General features: G+C 38.9%; 1 protein-coding gene across 1 annotated transcript; it reads left to right on the top strand.

The window, feature by feature from the left end:
• Nucleotides 1–886: 886 nt before the first annotated feature.
• chmp1b (chromatin modifying protein 1B) lies at nt 887–21,143 on the top strand. The gene is made up of 8 exons (XM_034178725.1): nt 887–1,043; nt 10,591–10,688; nt 10,801–10,947; nt 14,779–14,847; nt 14,984–15,091; nt 15,178–15,221; nt 20,231–20,303; nt 20,546–21,143. The coding sequence occupies exons 1-8, from the start codon at nt 1,028–1,030 to the stop codon at nt 20,588–20,590; spliced, it is 600 nt and encodes a 199-aa protein (XP_034034616.1). The 5' UTR covers nt 887–1,027; the 3' UTR covers nt 20,591–21,143.
• Nucleotides 21,144–21,507: the final 364 nt, after the last annotated feature.

Genomic DNA, 21,507 nt, shown 5'->3' with positions numbered 1-21,507 from the left:
AAATGCACAAGTTTACGTTGATATTTTGGACACTTTTCTTATCCCATCAATTGAAAGGAAGTTTGGGGATGATGAAATCATTTTTCAAGATGATAATGCATCTTGCCATAGAGCAAAAACTGTGAAAACATTCCTTGCAAAAAGACACATAGGGTCAATGTCATGGCCTGCAAATAGTCCGGATCTTAATCCAATTGAAAATCTTTGGTGGAAGTTGAAGAAAATGGCCCATGACAAGGCTCCAACCTGCAAAGCTGATCTGGCAACAGCAATCAGAGAAAGTTGGAGCCAGATTGATGAAGAGTACTGTTTGTCACTCATTAAGTCCATGCCTCAGAGACTGCAAGCTGTTATAAAAGCCAGAGGTGGTGCAACAAAATACTAGTGATGTGTTGGAGCATTCTTTTGTTTTTCATGATTCCATATTTTTTTTCCTCAGAACTGAGTGAGTCCATATTTTTTTTCCTCTGCTTGGTCTAAAAAGTAACCGTTACTGACTGCCACAATTTTTTTTTCCTGATTTCTTATAGTGTTTCTTAAAGCCAGAAAGTTGCCATTTGAAATTACTTTAGTTTTGTGTCATGTCTGTGATCTGCTTTTTTTCTACAAAATTAAACAACTGAATGAACATCCTCCGAGGCCGGTGATTCCATAATTTTTGCCAGGGGTTGTAGCTGGAAAACTTTCACGAGCAAGTTTGTACATGTGTAAATATGGTTTGGGGCGGGGATATCATCTTGTGATAATTTGACAATTTACATTTATATTGCATTGCATCTCTGTGCTTTGTACAGCCTTGGGACTCTTTATGATGTCTATGGGCTGGGCTACATACACCACTCCCTGGCACCGATACAATGGAACGCCACCGTCATGTGACTGTGTCGTCATTCATATTTTGGTAAGGCACCAGGAAGTGTAGAAGAAAGGCGATAGCCGAAACCGCGAATATTTTATTACTAAGATAAACGTTTTCTACGGTATTTTTTAGTCGTCGTTCCGTAAGGACCCACGAAAAGTAGCCAAGATGCCGTCTATGGAACGTATCCTTTTAAAACTGTAGTGAGAAAAGGACGTCAGCCTGTGTTGTAAAGTTAAAGCAATATGGAGCTTAAAAGACGAACACAAGGCACGACGATATGTTGCTAACTTTTAATACTCTATATCGAAAACAACTCGCTGTTTACCTCAGATTTTAATAGCGTACATGCTAAACTTTATTTGTAATAAACCTGAAAATTCACTTTCAGGCCACAAAATAATTTCATGGTCTTGAAAGCTGAAAATGCCGTAAATTATGGTGTTAGCTCACTTTCAAATAATGTAAAATATACCAGACTGAAGGCTACATAAATGTTATATTTTGATTTAACTGCTCATTCTCGGTAATAGAACAGCATTATTGGTAATTATGACTCAGCATTTGCTTCCAAATGTTACATATTTCAAGCTCCAATTTATCAGGGAAAATCTGGAAAGGTAAGCCAAATATTCATCCTTATTTTTATGATAAACATTTTCATAAATGACAGTGTTTAATATATTGTTTCTGGAGTCTAATCGGCATAAAAATTGCTTGTTAATGTCATATATATATATATATATATATATATATATATATATATATAAAATTAGCCAAGTGGTCTCTGTGTGTGCATGTGTATGGCTTCGATCACGGACAAACTGGCGAGAGCTGACATTTGTCGTTTGGTATGCTTATGTATTTTGGGGCAAGGATGAATGCTGCAAAAACGGAAAGTTGATAGGACTAATATTTTTGGAGAAATTAGTGATATTATCAAACAGCACTGAACAATGGACATTGTGCAGCAATGCACCATGAAAATTCAGTAAGGTATATCTTATATATTATATTCCAATTCTAAGGTGGAATGGGAGCGCAGGGTTTGGGGTTTTAAATGTTATTGTGGTTCATGTTATTTTAACAGTGTTGTTAGTGTTCTTGATTTATTATGTTTTTGTAGTTCAATTGGTTTAGTCAGTTTATTTAAGTGTCATGTTGCTGTTACCATTAGTGGGACGTGTAGTGTGTTTCATGTCTTCCACCACCGTCTCTATTTGTGGGTGTGTTTAAAAAAAGAAAAGCCACCTGCTTGCGCCAGAATGCAGAAAGGACAAAAAGCTCTGCGTGTGTCTGTGCGTATAATTTCGATGACGGACAAACTGGGGAGAGCTGACTTTTGCCATTTGGTATGATTATTTTGGGTCAAGCATGAACGCCACCAAAATGGAACATTGATGGCACTAATATTTTTGGAGGAACTACAAATATTAGCTAACAACACTGAACAATGGATGTTGCTAATTACATTCTGGACTCACATGCTAGTCCAACAGGGGGCAGTAAATCATCTTTATATAAAAGCGTGAGTGCATGTGTGTGTTATTGTATTTAGTAAGTACATAATATAACTGTAAATACATTAAAAATACATGGATGACACAAGAAATTGAAAACACTTATTTCTATTATGGTCTATTTAAAAATCAAATGACAAAATAGAAGTAATAACTTGAAGCACTCGGAGAGCGCAAACCTCTGCCAAGGCCATAGGGTTACTGATGTCACATGGAATACCCTTTGGCAAAGAGACTTATTCCATGTCATTTCACGCATCTACGAGGTCTGTTAGAGAAGTATCCGACCTTTTTATTTTTTTCAAAAACCTGATGGATTTGAATCACATGTGCTTGCATGAGCCAACCTTGAATCTTCGTGCGCATGCGTGAATTTTTTCACGCCTGTCGATTGCGTCATTTGCTTGTAAGCAGCCTTTGTGTGAGGATGGGTGTAGTCCTACCGCGTGCTGGGTAATCGGGAGAGTTGGGAGTTTTCCCGGTCGTCCAACCTGGGGCCGTTGTGAGGGGGTGTTAATATATATGCATACATATGACCACCACTAACTGTTAGGCTACACAGCAAGACATTTGGGCTGCTGTATCTTAAAGAGAAGACATTAAGTGTTATAAATGTTTTACAATCACGAAAATAACTTAAGACTGCTTCTTTTGCAATGCTGTTATTTTTTCCAAAGCCTAAGGTAGGGACATACCATTACACGTTTAACACCCCTATGCATTCATTACAGTTAGTTCAGTCCAACCAAGTCCTGTGCGTCCACGATTCATGTTCTCAAACTGTACGGCCCGATGCTCTGATACGATCTGATTGTTCACATTGTACCTTTAAAAACCACACGTCGGGAAGCAAAACGTAACAAAAGCTTTTTATTCTTTTTCTTTTATTCCGCGCTGTTGAAACAGCGCTACAAGCGTCTACGCGCTGATTACGTCACGCACTGTGCATGAGCAAACACCGGCAAGAGCAAGTGATCTCATGTAAAGTCTTGTTTTTTTTTTTGTTTTGTTTTTTTTTGCGTTCCCTCGCAATAACTTAATATCATATTAAAGTTCATGCCTATCAGCGCGCACACTGAGTGGAATCAGGTGGGGGGAGACTTAACGTATATGCGTGCGCGCACACACACACACACACACACACACACACACACACACAGCAGACAGCAAGGTGATTCATGAGAGGACAGTAAAAAAAGAAAACAAACATAACAGGTGTTGGTACTGACACTGTTGTATAAACAAACTATATTTCATACAGAGTCTTATAGCTGTGCTTATCTGTCGTAAATCCTGTTGTTGTTGTGGTGTGTGTGTGTGTGTGTGCGTGCGCGCGCATATACATTCAGTCTCCCTCCACCTGATTCCACTCACTGTGCACGCTGATAGGCATGAACTTTAATGTGATATTAGGTTATTGCGAGGGAACGCAATAAAAAAAAAACACAAGACTTTACATGAGATCACCGTTTGCTCTCTCCGGTGTTTGCTCATGCACAGTGCGCAACGTAATCAGAGTGTAGAAGCTTGTAGCACTGCTTCAACAGCGCAGAACCCTCACGAGTCACGACGGCCGACCAAAATATCAAACAGGTTTGATTTTCATCCGACTGTATGATTCCCAATCGGGAGGTGGTCGTGAGATGTTAAACGCAGCTTGTTACTCCATGCAGACTGCACGACGCAGGATGCACGATTAAGCTGAAACTCGGCGCGGTCCAAAAAATTTTCTCACAAGTGAAAAATCGGCTGAAAAAGGGCCAAAAATCGCACAGTGTAAGCCCGCATTAACGTTTTCTTTCTATTATAAGCCACCCAATTTTCACAGTCAGTCAGCACAAATGCTGGATTTAAATGCCACAGCAGAAGTCTTATTATCCCTGTGCGCTGACGATTTGTGGACCGGTTGGATATGAAACTCCCGGGCTGAAAAATGTTCCCAGCACGTCCCTGGTGTAGTCTCGTCGTTTTCTTTGCAAGGAAAATGGCGGAATGACTGGAGCAGCGCGACTGCATCAAATTTTGCCAGAAACTGGGCGACAGCCAGGTGGAAACCATTCGTATTATTCAGACGGCTTTTGGTGACAATCCTATGGGCATCACACAGATTAAGGAGCGGTACAACCGGTTTAAAGACGTCCGCACAATGGTGGAGAGCGAGCCGCGCTCCGGGCAGCCATCAACATGCTGAAATGACCAGATCATTCCAAAGTGAACGCTGTGGTGATGTGGGACCGTCGTGTGACTATCCAAGAAATTGCGGAAGACGTGGACATCAGCACTTTTTCAGAACATTCCACTGTGACAGAAGATTTGACCATGAAAAGAGTTGCAGCGAAATTTATGCCGATGGCTTCGGCACGAAGCTGATGGCGGAGCAAAAGCGCCACCGTGTTGAAGTCTCACAGCACATGTTGTGACATGCCCACCTCTTCCACAATTTCTCGGATAGTCACATGACTGAAAAGCCACCGAAAGCCGTCTGAATCTTCCGAATGGTGGAAGAGGTGGGCATCATTTTTCGGAGTCCAGTATGTCCTGTGAGAATTCAACACGGTGGCGCTTTTGTTTTGTCATCAGCTTCGTGCCGAAGCCATCGGCATAAATTTCGCTGCAACTCTTTTCAATCAATCAATCAATCAACTTTTTTTTTATATAGCGCCAAATCACAACAAACAGTTGCCCCAAGGCGCTTTATATTGTATTGTATTGTATAAGGAAAGTTTTAAGCCTAATCTTAAAAGTAGAGAGGGTATCTGTCTCCCTGATCTGAATTGGGAGCTGGTTCCACAGGAGAGGAGCCTGAAAGCTGAAGGCTCTGCCTCCCATTCTACTCTTACAAACCCTAGGAACTACAAGTAAGCCTGCAGTCTGAGAGCGAAGCGCTCTATTAGGGTGATATGGTACTACGAGGTCCCTAAGATAAGATGGGACCTGATTATTCAAAACCTTATAAGTAAGAAGAAGAATTTTAAATTCTATTCTAGAATTAACAGGAAGCCAATGAAGAGAGGCCAACACGGGTGAGATATGCTCTCTCCTGCTAGTCCCCGTCAGTACTCTAGCTGCAGCATTTTGAATTAACTGAAGGCTTTTTAGGGAACTTTTAGGACAACCTGATAATAAAGAATTACAATAGTCCAGCCTAGAGGAAATAAATGCATGAATTAGTTTTTCAGCATCACTCTGAGACAAGACCTTTCTGATTTTAGAGATATTGCGTAAATGCAAAAAGGCAGTCCTACATATTTGTTTAATATGCGCTTTGAATGACATATCCTGATCAAAAATGACTCCAAGATTTCTCACAGTATTACTAGAGGTCAGGGAAATGCCATCCAGAGTAAAGATCTGGTTAGACACCATGCTTCTAAGATTTGTGGGGCCAAGTACAATAACTTCAGTTTTATCTGAGTTTAAAAGCAGGAAATTAGAGGTCATCCATGTCTTTATGTCTGTAAGACAATCCTGCAGTTTAGCTAATTGGTGTGTGTCCTCTGGCTTCATGGATAGATAAAGCTGGGTATAATCTGCGTAACAATGAAAATTTAAGCAATACCGTCTAATAATACTGCCTAAGGGAAGCATGTATAAAGTGAATAAAATTGGTCCTAGCACAGAACCTTGTGGAACTCCATAATTAACTTTAGTCTGTGAAGAAGATTCCCCATTTACATGAACAAACTGTAATCTATTAGACAAATATGATTCAAACCACCGCAGCGCAGTGCCTTTAATACCTATGACATGCTCTAATCTCTGTAATAAAATTTTATGGTCAACAGTATCAAAAGCAGCACTGAGGTCCAACAGAACAAGCACAGAGATAAGTCCACTGTCCGAAGCCATAAGAAGATCATTTGTAACCTTCACTAATGCTGTTTCTGTACTATGATGAATTCTAAAACCTGACTGAACCTCTTCAAATAGACCATTCCTCTGCAGGTGATCAGTTAGCTGTTTTACAACTACCCTCTCAAGAATCTTTGAGAGAAAAGGAAGGTTGGAGATTGGCCTATAATTAGCTAAAATAGCTGGGTCAAGTGATGGCTTTTTAAGTAATGGTTTAATTACTGCCACCTTAAAAGCCTGTGGTACATAGCCAACTAACAAAGATAAGTTGATCATATTTAAGATTGAAGCATTAAATAATGGTAGGACTTCCTTAAGCAGCCTGGCAGGAATGGGGTCTAATAAACATGTTGATGGTTTGGATGAAGTAACTAATGAAAATAACTCAGACAGAACAATCGGAGAGAAAGAGTCTAACCAAATACCGGCATCACTGAAAGCAGCCAAAGATAACGATACATCTTTGGGATGGTTATGAGTAATTTTTTCTCTAATAGTAAAAATTTTGTTAGCAAAGAAAGTCATGAAGTCATTACTAGTTAAAGTTAATGGAATACTCAGCTCAATAGAGCTCTGACTCTTTGTCAGCCTGGCTACAGTGCTGAAAAGAAACCTGAGGTTGTTCTTATTTTCTTCAATTAGTGATGAGTAGAAAGATGTCCTAGCTTTACGGAGGGCTTTTTTATAGAGCAACAAACTCTTTTTCCAGGCTAAGTGAAGATCTTCTAAATTAGTGAGACGCCATTTCCTCTCCAACTTACGGGTTATCTGCTTTAAGCTACGAGTTTGTGAGTTATACCACGGAGTCAGACACTTCTGATTTAAAGCTCTCTTTTTCAGAGGAGCTACAGCATCCAAAGTTGTCTTCAATGAGGATGTAAAACTATTGACGAGATACTCTAACTCTCTTACAGAGTTTAGGTAGCTACTCTGCTCTGTGTTGGTATATGACAATAGAGAACATAAAGAAGGAATCATATCCTTAAACCTAGTTACAGCGCTTTCTGAAAGACTTCTAGTGTAATGAAACTTATTCCCCACTGCAGGGTAGTCCATCAGGGTAAATGTAAATGTTATTAAAAAATGATCAGACAGAAGGGAGTTTTCAGGGAATACTGTTAAGTCTTCTATTTCCATACCATAAGTCAAAACAAGATCTAAGATATGATTAAAGTGGTGGGTGGACTCATTTACTTTTTGAGCAAAGCCAATAGAGTCTAATAATAGATTAAATGCAGTGTTGAGGCTGTCATTCTCGGCATCTGTGTGGATGTTAAAATCGCCCACTATAAGTATCTTATCTGAGTTAAGCACTAAGTCAGACAGAAGGTCTGAAAATTCACAGAGAAACTCACAGTAACGACCAGGTGGACGATAGATAATAACAAATAAAACTGGTTTTTGGGACTTCCAGTTTGGATGGAAAAGACTAAGAGACAAGCTTTCAAATGAATTAAAGCTCTGTCTAGGTTTTTGATTAATTAATAAGCTGGAATGGAAGATTGCTGCTAATCCTCCGCCCCGGCCCGTACTACGAGCATTCTGACAGTTAGTGTGACTCGGGGGTGTTGACTCATTTAAACTAACATATTCATCCTGCTGTAACCAGGTTTCTGTTAGGCAGAATAAATCAATACGCTGATCAATTATTATATCATTTACCAACAGGGACTTAGAAGAGAGAGACCTAATGTTTAATAGACCACATTTAACTGTTTTAGTCTGTGGTGCAGTTGAAGGTGCTATATTATTTTTTCTTTTTTTTTTTTTTTCTTTTTTTTTCATGGCCAAATCTTCTGTCAAAGTGGAATGTGCCGAAAAAGTGCTGATGTCCACCTCTTCCGCAATTTCTCGGATAGTCACACGATGGTCCCACATCACCACAGCGTTCACTTTGGAAATGATCTGGTCATTTCAGCATGTTGATGGCCGACCGGAGCGCGGCTCGTTCTCCACCGTTGTGCAGACGTCTTTAAACCAGTTGTACCGCTCCTTAATCTGTGTGATGCCCATAGGATCGTCACCGAAAGCCATCTGAATAATCCGAATGGTTTCCACCTGGGTGTCGCCCAGTTTCTGGCAAAATTTGATGCAGTCGCGCTGCTCCAGTTGTTCCGCCATTTTCCTTGCAAAGAAAAAACGACGAGAGACTACACCCATCCTCACACAAAGGCTGCTTACCAGCAAATGACGCAATCGACAGGTGTGAAAAAATTCACGCATGCGCACGAAGGTTCAAGATTGGCTCATGCAAGCACACGTGATTCAAATCCATCAGGTTTTTGAAAAAAAATAAAAAGGTCGGATACTTTTCTAACAGACCTCGTACTGTCATGTTTCAGATTCAGTGGTTAACCCTCTGGGGTCTGAGGGCATTTTTTGGACAGTTCACTCACCTGGAATAAATGTTATATTATTGCTGTTAACAGCTCTCCCTGCGTCCCACAATCAAGTTTTATGTCTCTTTTTTTCAGGACAACCTGTACTTACAAAATATATATGCTATAGTTGTGTTTTATAAGTGTAATAAAGGTTTACAATCAGAAATAAGAAAGGAAAAAGTAAAGCGGAAAATAATTTTCCACACACATTTATTCAAAACATACAGCAAACTATAATAAACTAGTAACACATCACTCCTAAACACAATCTTTGGTGTGTTACGTGAGGTGAATCTGCCTTACAATTGGATTTTGGAAAACCATGTGACGGTGAACCAATTCCGATTGGACACTCACATTACATCATCACACAGCTTCTATAAGGAGTACAAAGATGGTGGACGGTGGCTCGAAAGTCCGGGGAGTTAACTTTTCAGCAAAAAAGTAAGTTTCTATCTCATATCATTAAAAAGTTATTTACAATTTAGTAAAGCTTGGTCTCAGCCGTCGTATACGACGGCGTCGGCCCCAGAGGATTAAACCCTTAGATCTTCAGCAAATGTATTTATAAAGAGAAACTGCATGAACTACACAAGTTATTTTATTTTCTAATAAGTTTATTCAGTGAGGAGAAACAAATGCTAAATTATTGTTATGTCGTAACTTAATTTTTGTTCAGCGTTTGTACCCATCTTCATGAAGTTAGATGCAAAAATGTTGAAATTGGCCCTATCCTGCAATGATAAAGAATCCTTAAAAAAATTACTGGATCCGGATCGTGTTCCGGATCATTACCAAAATTTAATGACTTCCAAGTTAGGCCAAGATACACCCCCGGTAAAAATTTAATTGAAATCTGTTGAGGAGTTTTTGAGTAATCCTGCTAACAATCCAACCAACCAACAAACAAACAAACGGATGCGACCGAAAACATAACCTCCTTGGCGGAGGTAATAAAACAATAATAATAATGATGACAGTAATAATGATGATGATAATAACAATAGTGTATATATAATAACAAGAACCTAAACAATTTATAAATACTTTAAGACATTAAGAAACTACATAATGAACAGGAAATAAAAGGGTTGAGTTCTTCTAAAATTTATTGAGGTCTAAGGTTCTAAAAGCATTCTGTACACACACGCCATTCACACTTTGCACAATGTGCAAATATATATGTGTCTGTGTCTAAAAATTTTGAATTGAACTGCGTTATTTGTCTGCTGGAGGGAATAAAATAAATAGGAAACCTGCAAGTTGAGAAGATTTGTTTTCCAGCAAGATAATGTCTCCAGGCATAAAGCCAAATCTGCACAGGAGTGACTTAAAAACAATGTTGCATCATTGTCCAGAGTTCAATCCAATTTACAGCTTGTAGCTGGGCTTGAAAGATGAGGTATGAATGAATGAATGAATGCTGTTGAAGATTGAACTCAAGACTGAACCTGTGCAGTTCTGCAAACAAAGATGTTAGTGTCCACATGTGTAAATCTTTGTGATTCTGTAAATTATTTTGTATATTATCTTTGTAATTAGATCACTTTATAGCGAATTGCTGAGCTTTGACTTTATCATCTGCTAAAAAAAAAGGCAGCCATCATTTTTCAATATTGTGATTCAATTTTAAAAGCATAATTTCTGTGGTGGTATACTGTTGTATAGGCACTGTATTTCATTCTAATTCAGTTCAGCCAAAATACCTATCTTTGTATACAAGGAAAAAACAAACAACAACAAACTTAATCTCTGTAATAAAGATGTCACGCAGTGGTAGGACTAAGTCAAGTCATTCTCAAGTCATCAATCTGCAAGTCTCAAGTCAGCTGTCTAACACTTGGTGGTCATTGTGACTTGAGACTCGGGACTTGCTGATTCATGACTTGAGAGTGACCTGCTGGTGACTTACTCCCATGTCTGCCCAGAGGTATTTGTTGGATTTTGCTTGAACTTTGTCTTTAACTTTGTATCAAAGAACACCTCTTCAATTTAAAGTTTACGGCCAAAGAACTAGAAAGAAATGCCAAGAAATGTGACAAAGAAGAGAAAGCAGAGAAGGCTAAAGTCAAGAAGGTAAGCTGGACTTCTGAAATTATTAATCAAGGTAGTACTTAATGAAGCTCACTGTCTGGTCCTGGTGGCTGAATATTTTAATAAGCTACTTCCTTGTTGTTGTCCTTTGCAGGCTATCCAGAAGGGTAATATGGAAGTGGCAAAGATCCATGCTGAAAATGCCATTAGACAGAAGAACCAATCCCTTAACTTTCTGAGGTTGAGCGCTCGGGTTGACGCAGTGGCAGCGAGGGTCCAAACTGCACTTACAATGAACAATGTGAATAGTGGCACACTAACTACATGCACGCTTTACATTGCTCAAAATTCAGTTACATTTGAATACTTGCATTTTGGCCTTGATAAAGATTATCTCGCACAAGAAACTTATGTGATAATCATCTGTGTCTGTTTTCTGGAGATAGCACTGAAAGGGTAAGCTTCAGTGCTTGCCTTGGTTTCTATGTAAATTTGTATGTATTTTAGTAAGTTTTCCTAAGGCCCTCTCACACCTGGATGATTTAGCCTGTGTATGCGGACATATTAAAAATTACACGAATACTCTGGCATACCTCTAATAAGTTATGGGTAAGTTTTGTATAAATTAAAAGCACATTGAAGCACACTAGTGTACATCGTAGTATGGTGAGGTCGTTGCAAAATTTTGTGCAAGAACAATATTTTCGACGCATGTCACCCTATGGCTCATACGTCCTGCATATGTACCACACTCAGACGTGTTACTTGTAAGTGACTGATGAGTCGAAATACGTCAAGATAGTGAGATAATGTCTAGCTTACCCAAAACATATTTGTAACCAGTCTTGTATAAAGTACGTCAGTGATAATTGAGTGAAAGTACAAGTATCTTACCGGAAAATTACTTTGGTATAAGTTAGTCTCCTTTAAAAATGACTACAAGTCGTAAACTATCTGCCAATTACTGTACTTGAGTATCAAAAGTAAAATTTTTTTTTTATACAACCCCTGGCAATAATTATGGAATCACCGGCCTCGGAGGATGTTGATTCAGTTGTTTAATTTTGTAGAAAAAAGCAGATCACAGACATGACACAAAACTAAAGTCATTTCAAATGGCAACTTTCTAGCTTTAAGAAACACTATAAGAAATCAGGAAAAATAATTGTGGCAGTCAGTAACGGTTACTTTTTTAGACCAAGCAGAGGGAAAAAAATATGGACTCACTCAATTCTGAGGAATAAATTATGGAATCACCCTGTACATTTTCATCCCCAAATCTAACACCTGCATCAAATCAGATCTGCTCGTTAGTCTGCATCTAAAAAGGAGTGATCACACCTTGGAGAGCTGTTGCACCAAGTGGACTGACATGAATCATGGCTCCAACACGAGAGATGTCAATGAAACAAAGGAGAGGATTATCAAACTCTTAAAAGAGGGTAAATCATCACGCAATGTTGCAAAAGATGTTGGTTGTTCACAGTCAGCTGTGTCTAAACTCTGGACCAAATACAAACAACATGGGAAGGTTGTTAAAGGCAAACATACTGGTAGAACAAGGAAGACATCAAAGCGTCAAGACAGAAAACTTGAAGCAATATGTCTCAAAAATTGAAAATGCACAACAAAACAAATGAGGAACGAATGGGAGGAAACTGAAGGAAACTGGAGTCAACGTCTTTGACCGAACTGTAAGAAACCACCTAAAGGAAATGGGATTTGCATACAAAAAAGCTAAACGAAAGCCATCATTAACACCTAAACAGAAAAAAACAAGGTTACAATGGGCTAAGGAAAAGCTATCGTGGACTGTGGATGACTGGATGAAAGTCATATTCAGTGATGAATCTCGAATCTGCATTGGGCAAGGTGATGATGCTGGAACTTTTGTTTGGTGCCGTTCCAGTGAGATTTATAAAGATGACTGCCTGAAGAGAACATGTAAATTTCCACAGTCATTGATGATATGGGGCTGCATGTCAGGTAAAGGCACTGGGGAGATGGCTGTCATTACATCATCAATAAATGCACAAGTTTACGTTGATATTTTGGACACTTTTCTTATCCCATCAATTGAAAGGAAGTTTTGGGATGATGAAATCATTTTTCAAGATGATAATGCATCTTGCCATAGAGCAAAAACTGTGAAAACATTCCTTGCAAAAAGACACATAGGGTCAATGTCATGGCCTGCAAATAGTCCGGATCTTAATCCAATTGAAAATCTTTGGTGGAAGTTGAAGAAAATGGCCCATGACAAGGCTCCAACCTGCAAAGCTGATCTGGCAACAGCAATCGGAGAAAGTTTGGAGCCAGATTGATGAAGAGTACTGTTTGTCACTCATTAAGTCCATGCCTCAGAGACTGCAAGCTGTTATAAAAGCCAGAGGTGGTGCAACAAAATGCTAGTGATGTGTTGGAGTGTTCTTTTGTTTTTCATGATTCCATAATTTTTTTTCCTCAGAACTGAGTGAGTCCATATTTTTTTTTTCCTCTGCTTGGTCTAAAAAGTAACCGTTACTGATTGCCACAATTTTTTTTCCCTGATTTCTTATAGTGTTTCTTAAAGCCAGAAAGTTGCCATTTGAAATGACTTTAGTTTTGTGTCATGTCTGTGATCTGCTTTTTTTCTACAAAATTAAACAACTGAATGAACATCCTCCGAGGCCAGTGATTCCATAATTTTTTGCCAGGGGTTGTATAAAATGTACTTTAAGTAAAAGTGAGTGGTTAGAATTTTGTGCACTCGCATGATATTAAAGATATTAAAGACTGCTTTTTAACCCATCTGTGGCATTGAGTGACAACACTAAAAGAGTTCAGCTTCCACACCAAGTACATCCTTTGTTGTCCATGTTGTATACTGTATAATAGCGTATTGGTAGTGTTTAGCAGAATTGGTATAAAACTGTCTTCATGGCACGGGTTGGCTGAGAGGAGGTGGAGGTCATGGACACAGCTTCCAACGCCAATGACAATGCCTGGGAGGCATTGGTACCTGCATGTTCTCCATCAGAGGGTGAGCATGAGGGTGACAGTGTGGGTGATCGTGGATCCTCCTTACAGCCACGGCCAGGAGAGTTCTTGGAAGCATTCTCAGAAGTTGTTCTCAACATGACCGCGATGTTGATCCTGCGATGTCTAGTGCGCTGATTGTCAGTGGTACGCTGCCCCACGCGTTGCATGTTAGACTATTGTTGGACATAAGTTGTGAATGCCAGCAACATGCTTAGCGTTTGTTGGTGTAAGTTATTGAAACATTATTAATACGACATGTATACATCCACCTCATTATGAATATGCTATTCTTACTCCTAACATTGGGGAAAAAAAAGAAAAACATTGTTCAGCGTATGCTAGTGTTTGTCACCGGCATAAGATGGCTAAATTGTCGAGGTGTGACAGGTCCATGAAGAACAGCTATCAGGTTTTTATTAAACTTGGGTACATTGTGCCTGTGGATGGGAAGAAGAGATATAATTTTGGTTATAATTGATCATGGTCACAGGTCGACATCTAATTTCTGGCTCCTTGATAGTATAGAGGAAAATGGATAATTTTATGGAACTCTCAGAACCTTTGATCCAGTTTGTTGGTTGGTTAGTTTGTTAGTAGGATCATGCAAAAAGTAATAAACAGATTTTAATTAAAGATAGTGAAGTTATGAGACATGGTCCAAGGAAGAACCTATTCATTTTTGTTTTTCTGGATCAAGGGATGGACCCTGCCTGTGATCATTCATGCTGATCTTTGATACTGATTTCTGTGATCCCAAATAACAGTAATAATAATAATAATTAATAATGAGAATTAATGCATTTTAGCAACTAAAATGTTGTTCAGTCAGTGTTTCACTATGTTGTAGTTTCAGGGCTATAATGCTGCAGTAAGTGGAAATGATGAACCATATAAAAAAATCTGTTAATTAAACAATTAACAATGAATTAAAACATGTTATTGATCTTGTGTGGTCCAGTTGAGGAGGTTCAAAGTGAGGTTTGAAATTTGGGTTATTTTAAAGGAGACTGCTGACTGGAAGAATGCACTCTATCGAGTGTCCCTCTGATCTGTTATGGTAAGAATATGAAATGTTGGTGTTGACTGTTAGTAATGACGTTTTATTCCTCAGGTCACCAAATCTATGAAAGGAGTGGTGAAAGGGATGGATGTCACTCTGAAGTCTATGAATCTGGAGAAGGTAGATTTCCATGTAAAATGAAATGTGTTCATTGTCATAAAGTTATCTGCATTTCTGATTAACAAAAATGATTTCATGGCCTCTGTTTAAAATAATAATAATAATAATAACAAATCTCTGCTTCTCCCTTTTTAAGATTTCAAGTCTCATGGACAAATTTGAACACCAGTTTGAAACTCTGGATGTGCAGACAGCGCAAATGGAGGACACCATGAGCAATACCACAACACTCACAACACCGCAGGTCCACACCTCTTTTACTGTTATTTCCTGTCATTTTCTGCAGTGATGGAAAACAGACATTCACTGTGACTTTAATTTGCATTTCAGAATCAAGTGGATTCCCTGATGCGTGAAATGGCTGATGAAGCAGGGTAACATTTTCACTTTTCACTTTCCTCCTTTAAATTCTGATAAATCCTAAATATGCATAATTTTTTTCATATTGTGGAGCCTCATCTATATATTAAAAGTCAAGTGTGTGCATGTAATTTTGAATACGCACAAACTTGGGAGAGCTGACATTTGCTGTTTGCTGTGCTTATGTATTTTGGGTCAAGGATGAACGCCGCCAAAACGGAACATTGATAAGACTAATATTTTTGGAGAAACTATGGATATTAGGTTACAACAGTGGACGTTGATAATTACATTCTGGACTCACATGCCATTCCAAATCATTATAGAAACTTTGCATATTTTATTGCCACCCTTAAAATATCAGCTACCTATTTTATAAACACTACCCAATCTAGAGCCCGTGGATCCCCACGGGCAACATGTTTTATTTAATTTTTTAAAGCGCCTCATTTGAGATGAATAAATATGATTATATCAAGTAATTAAACTCATTAAAAGAGGTTTGGTTATATTAAAGCATTCTTAAGGTATAGCTCCTTTCAGTTTTTCATAAAAATTGATGAATTTTGCTTTGAGTCCAAAAAGAAGAACTCAGAACCCAGAGAAATAAAAGGTATTTATAACAATGAATACCTTTTATTTCTCTGGTATATGTCAAAATTACAGCTAGTTTTATTGCTGGTAAAGTATTTATTTCAGAGGGCCTTCCATGTCATTCAAATTCAAATTTCTTAATTTATATAGCGCTAATTCACAATGAGATCATCTCAAGGCGCTTCACACAACATAATAAAAACAGAAAAACCTGAATTAAAAATTTAAAAACAATAGAAAGACAAAACCATAAAAGAATACAAGAATAAAAACACATCATAACACTAATGATAAAATAAGGAAAACAAATGAGCCTTTAAACGTGATTTAAAGGTCTCCACAGTATCCGACTGCCGTATGTGTGCCGTGAGATCGTTCCACAGAGCCGGGGCACGGTAAGTGAAAGCTCTGTGACCAGCAGACTTTTTATTCACCCTGGGAACACATAAAAGTCCTGCACCCTGCAAACGCAGGGCCTGAGCTGGTATATAGGGGCTTACCAGGTCAGCCAGATAGGGAGGTGCAAGTCCATGCACAATTTTATAAACTAATAACATTGTGTCTTATCACTGTCTTTAAACCCACATGGGTAAAAATTCTAAATTATTTAAAGGAAAATATTTTAATCATAGTGGCAATATAGGATTGTGAATCTTTTATTTGGATACTAACAAAATAATATTGACTGGCATGTTGCCCGTGGGGATCCGCTGGCTCTACATTTATAAAACGGGTAGCTGACATTTTTCAAAGTTTCATTTGCAAAGTTTCTAAAATGAGTTGTAATGGTGTGTGTATGTAGTGTTCGTTAGTTTTCCTGACATCTGATATGATACACTACATTGCTCTGTTTGTAACTAGGGATCCTGTCCTTAGGGTGAACTAATTTCTGTCTCAAGGTGTTGACTGGTTTAAAGTAAACTGGGATTTTGTGCTGTCTGAAGATCCTCTGTAGTTTTTTTTTTCCGCTACTCCTGCTAAATAAGGGAGAGACACTCCTCTTCGTCTTGTCTCCGTCTCCTGTCTGTCTGGTCGCTTTGTTTTCTGGGACTTCTGCACTTTGTCCAGGGACCAGTGTGGGTACCCACATACTGTGAGGGCTTTCCGTACAAGTTGTTGCTCTTTAGCCCTTCCCTCTGCAGTTGTGGGCACCTGTAGGGCTCTGTGTTGAAGAGTCCTGATCACCCCGAGCTTGTTCAAGGGGGTGGTTTGAGCCAAAGAGCAGATATTGGTCAATGTGAGTGGGTTTTCTGTAAACCTCTGTCTGGAGCTGCCTATTCTCTCCAATCGTAACATCACAGTCCAAGAAGGCTAAATGGTTGTTTCTGGCATCCTCATGTGTGAACTTGATATTGGAGTCCACCGAATTGATGTGTTCTGTAAAGTCCTCGACCTCCTATTGCTTGATTTTAACCCATGTGTCATCGACATATCTGAACCAGTGACTGGGAGAGATGCCCATGAACGACGTCAAGGCTGTCTTCTCCACTCGCTCCATGTACAGATTGGCCACAATGGGGGATACCGGAGACCCCATCGCACAACCATGGATCTGCCTGTAGTAATTCCCCCTAAACAGGAAATACGTGGTGTTAAGACAGATCTCCAAGAGTTGGCAGATGTGGTCTGGTATGAGTTTGGTCCTTTCAGGTAGAGACACATCTTCCAGCAGTCTCTGCCTCCAGCTGCAGGTCCTTGATTTTGTTCACAAAATCCCAGTTTACTTTAAACCAGTCAACACCTTGAGACAGAAATTAGTTCACCCTAAGGACAGGATCCCTAGTTACAAACAGAGCAATGTAGTGTATCATATCAGATGTCAGGAAAACTGTAATGAACACTACATAGGTGAGACGAAGCAACTTTTACACAAGAGGCTATACCAGCACCGCAGAGAGGTCACCAGTGGACCTCAATCTGCAGTTCATTTCCACCTGAAAGATACTAACCACACGTTTGAGGACAAGGAAGTTAAAATCTTAGCCAGAGAGAAGAAATGGCTTGAGAGAGGTGTCAAGGAAGCATTCTTTGTAAAACAGTTGAAACCCAGCCTTAACCGCGGAGCGGGTCTCAGACACGCTTTGTCCCCTGTTTACAATGTGGTACTCAGGTCAAAGCAGTTTCAGTCTTTTGTTCATGGTAATGAGTCATTCACGTCATCAGGAGAGAGTCGTCAAGGGAGCCATCAGGGGAGGCTTCCGTCCTGTCATTAGGAGAGTGCTAACTAGAGCACAATAGGTGCTAGTTAGAGCTATTGTTTAGTCACTAGCCTATAGCAGTCAGCCTCTCGGTAGGTGGGGTCTGGTTAGGATAAAAAAACTCCAGCTTTTGTTGGCTTCTGGTTTATTCTTCTCTACAAGAGTCAAGACAGAAGTCAGACTACCAGAGCAAGAATTTTAGCTGAGGAAGCTTCTGTGATTTGAAGCGAAACGTCCTCACGTCAAGCAACCCAGTCCAGTCGAAGATTCAAGCTTCTCTACTATGGAAACCACCTGGACAACTGAAAGCCTACACAGAAATCACTCATGGTAACAGCAACATAACACTTAACTAAATGACTAAACCAATTGAATGACAAAAACACAATAAATCAATAACACTGACACTGTTAAACTAACATGAACCACATTAACATATAAAATCCCAGACCCGAACTCCCATGGTGTGTTGCAGCACAATGCACCATGTTTACTGTTAGATAAAATCGCTAATTTCTCCAAAAATATTTGTCCTATCAACTTTCCGTTTTCACAGTGTTCATCCGTGATCCAAAATATATAACCATGCCAAACGGCAAATGTCACCTCTCGCTGGTTTTGCTGTGATCGAAGCCAAACATATGCATGCACAGAGGCTACTTGGCTATTATAATATTGATGCTAAAGAAAATACTTTTTACAGTGTAAATCATAAGAAAATTCAAAGGGACTATTGCACCTTTATCCAATCAAGACTGAGTGGTCTACTCATGTGATGATTGAGTCACAGGAGAAAAATCTTATCTTTTCCAAAGACTGCTGAAAACAAATAGCGTCTGCACTGGGTCACTAAATAAATACTAACATGGTTTCCTGAACCTTAAAGTTGCATGGAGTATTAATTAATGAGTTCATGCATTTTATGATTACTTGCTGTGTCTGTTGCTGTTGTGTTGTTCATTTGGCTGCGCTGGCATTTTTCGCGGTTACCACAGCAGCTACAGCCAGATCCGCAATGATATTTGGCACAGGTTTTATGCTGGATGCCCTTCCTGACACAACTCCAGTTTTACCTGGAGAAACACACACAGCTGCTGGTGTTCCAAAGAGGTCTCCCATCCTGTTCAATTTCTGGAAGGACTATTTACTCACTAGGGGGTGCTCGTACTATAAACTTCCACTTGAGATTCAGTGCCCGTCTTTTTCTTCAGTAAAGTTTGGAAAAAGTTGTATGTTAGCTTATTTGGCTAACAGTAAACAACTGTCATTTCCACTTGGCTACTTTAGTAGAGAGGTACGCAACATATTTATGCTGTAGATGCATATATTACTTTATTGTTTGCTACATTTTGTTTTTAATATGTAAAAAAAATAAGATACAGTACATCACTGATTAATGAACTGCTGCAGGGTTGATTATAAACTGGTATATTCTTTAAAAAATACATCTAGCTGGCCAGATTTGTTGAGTGTACTGTGGATTTTTGTAGCTCCTGGCAGAGGTGGGACAAAGTCACTGTCAAGTCATTATGACTTGAGACTTGACTTGGGACTTAGTGATTTATGACTTGAGAGTGGCTTGATGGTGACTTTATCCCACCTCTGGCTCCTGGTATAACTGTCCCTTCCTTCTACTCTCATTTGTTCTTTCCTGAATTCATTCTAAAAAAAAAAAAAACTAAAATGATTTCTCACAAATGAAGTAATAGTCAATAGTGAGTTGAGCACGGAGAGGCTTGATTGCTAACAGGTTTTGCCCTGATTCATGTTTGAAGAAAGTGAATTTATCCTTTTCAGAAACGTTTTGTTAATTTGTGTAGGCTGTGGCCCCCCTGGTGGATTGTGAAGGTACTGCAGGTGGACCACAAGAGGTCTTTAAAAAAAATCTTTTATTTTCAATTTTGTAATGAAGCTTAAAATGATAATACTACTAATAATAGTACTACTACTAGTGTTAGTACTTCTGCTACTACTTATAAAACTATGCTGGTGAGATTTAAATTACCTATTTGATATATATAGATATATATAGATATATATCTATATATATATATAGATATAGATATATATATATAATGCACCCACTTCATGTGTCAATTAAAATTGTGACTAAAGCCTAGGTTGAGCCCCAGACAGTTTTCAGATTTGGAAGTGGGTGCCGGTGTTCTTAAACTTGAGATTGGCTGTATTATCCACTATATGCTTTTTTTTTTCTTCTTCTTCGTTTTTAGGTTGGACTTGAACATGGAGCTCCCTCAGGGAGAAACAGGATCACTGGCCACCAGCGTGGCTTCTGCAGAACAGGTACCGTTAACTTTTAAAACCCTTGTTGCTGTAATTTGTACATGAATTCTGATTTCTTCCGTATAAATTGAAGCTTTCGTGCACAGATTATGATACAAGAGGTGATGTTGCAGATTTCAGAGCTAAGGCAGCATCTCATTAGCCTTGATTTTTATCATTGTAGCAGATAACCCCTCAGTGTCATTGATTTTTAACTTTATCTTCATGTTTGTCACTCTTGTCTTTTGCGCTCATGTCCAAAGGATGATCTGTCTCAAAGGCTGGCCAGACTCAGAGACCAGGTGTGAAGTTTGCCGGGGGTGTACTGGCACCACAATGCAGAGTTCTGCACACTACCTGAATATTACTCCCAAACACCTCTCATATGCATCATGTCTTTTCTTTACGTCTAGGAGCTACTGAATCATTTTTTCCCCGAAGATAATTGCTTGTGTTGGTTTTGTTTATAATAATCTCACAGTGCTTAACAGGAATGTTGCTCATGGATATGAATGCATTTCTTAAATATTTCCCAGTGAACAGACGGGCATAACTGTAGCTAAATATATGTACTCTACAAAAATTGATTAAAGATGGAGTGAGGTGGTTATACTGTATTTATTTGTGGTTAATGATCATGGCTCAAAAAGTGAGATTTGTTTTTACTGATGCAGGCACTGTGTGTTTTCTCTTGTGTTTGACAAGACTTTATCCCTTACTGGTGTAATATGTTGAATTTTTATTTCTGACACATACTGGGCGGCTAGCGTGTAGCTGTTGGCAGGTCATCTTCAGTGTTTTCACTGATCGGTAAGGGGTTCTAGTTTGTAAATTGCAAACAATTAAAATTTTTTTAAAATACCTTTGTTCCTTCTCTTTTATATACATTAGCAGATTCATATCTCATAAGCTCCATGTCTTCATTCTGTCAGTAGTGAAACAAGTTCTAAAAGGGAAAACTAATGCCATCTTATACTGAAACAGACACGATGTTCCAGTAGTCATCAAATGGAAAGAATAAGTCGAAGCAACCTATAAAAACAAGTCAAATACATGAACACACAAACAAATTGTTGAAAGCATCCATTTCAACCATGTTACGTGAATGAGTTACATTCACTCGTGCACGTATGTAGACATATTTAATGTTACAAGCCTTTTTTTTTTCTTCTAAAAGTTGTGTGGACAGGTACGAGTGGTAATTGAGAAGTTGTGAGCCTGACCC

The sequence above is a fragment of the Thalassophryne amazonica genome, chromosome 9, assembly GCF_902500255.1.
Source record: "Thalassophryne amazonica chromosome 9, fThaAma1.1, whole genome shotgun sequence".
Lineage (NCBI taxonomy): Eukaryota > Metazoa > Chordata > Actinopteri > Batrachoidiformes > Batrachoididae > Thalassophryne > Thalassophryne amazonica.
The sequence above is the reverse complement of the archived record's forward strand: the minus strand, read 5'-3'. Positions and strand labels throughout refer to the sequence as shown.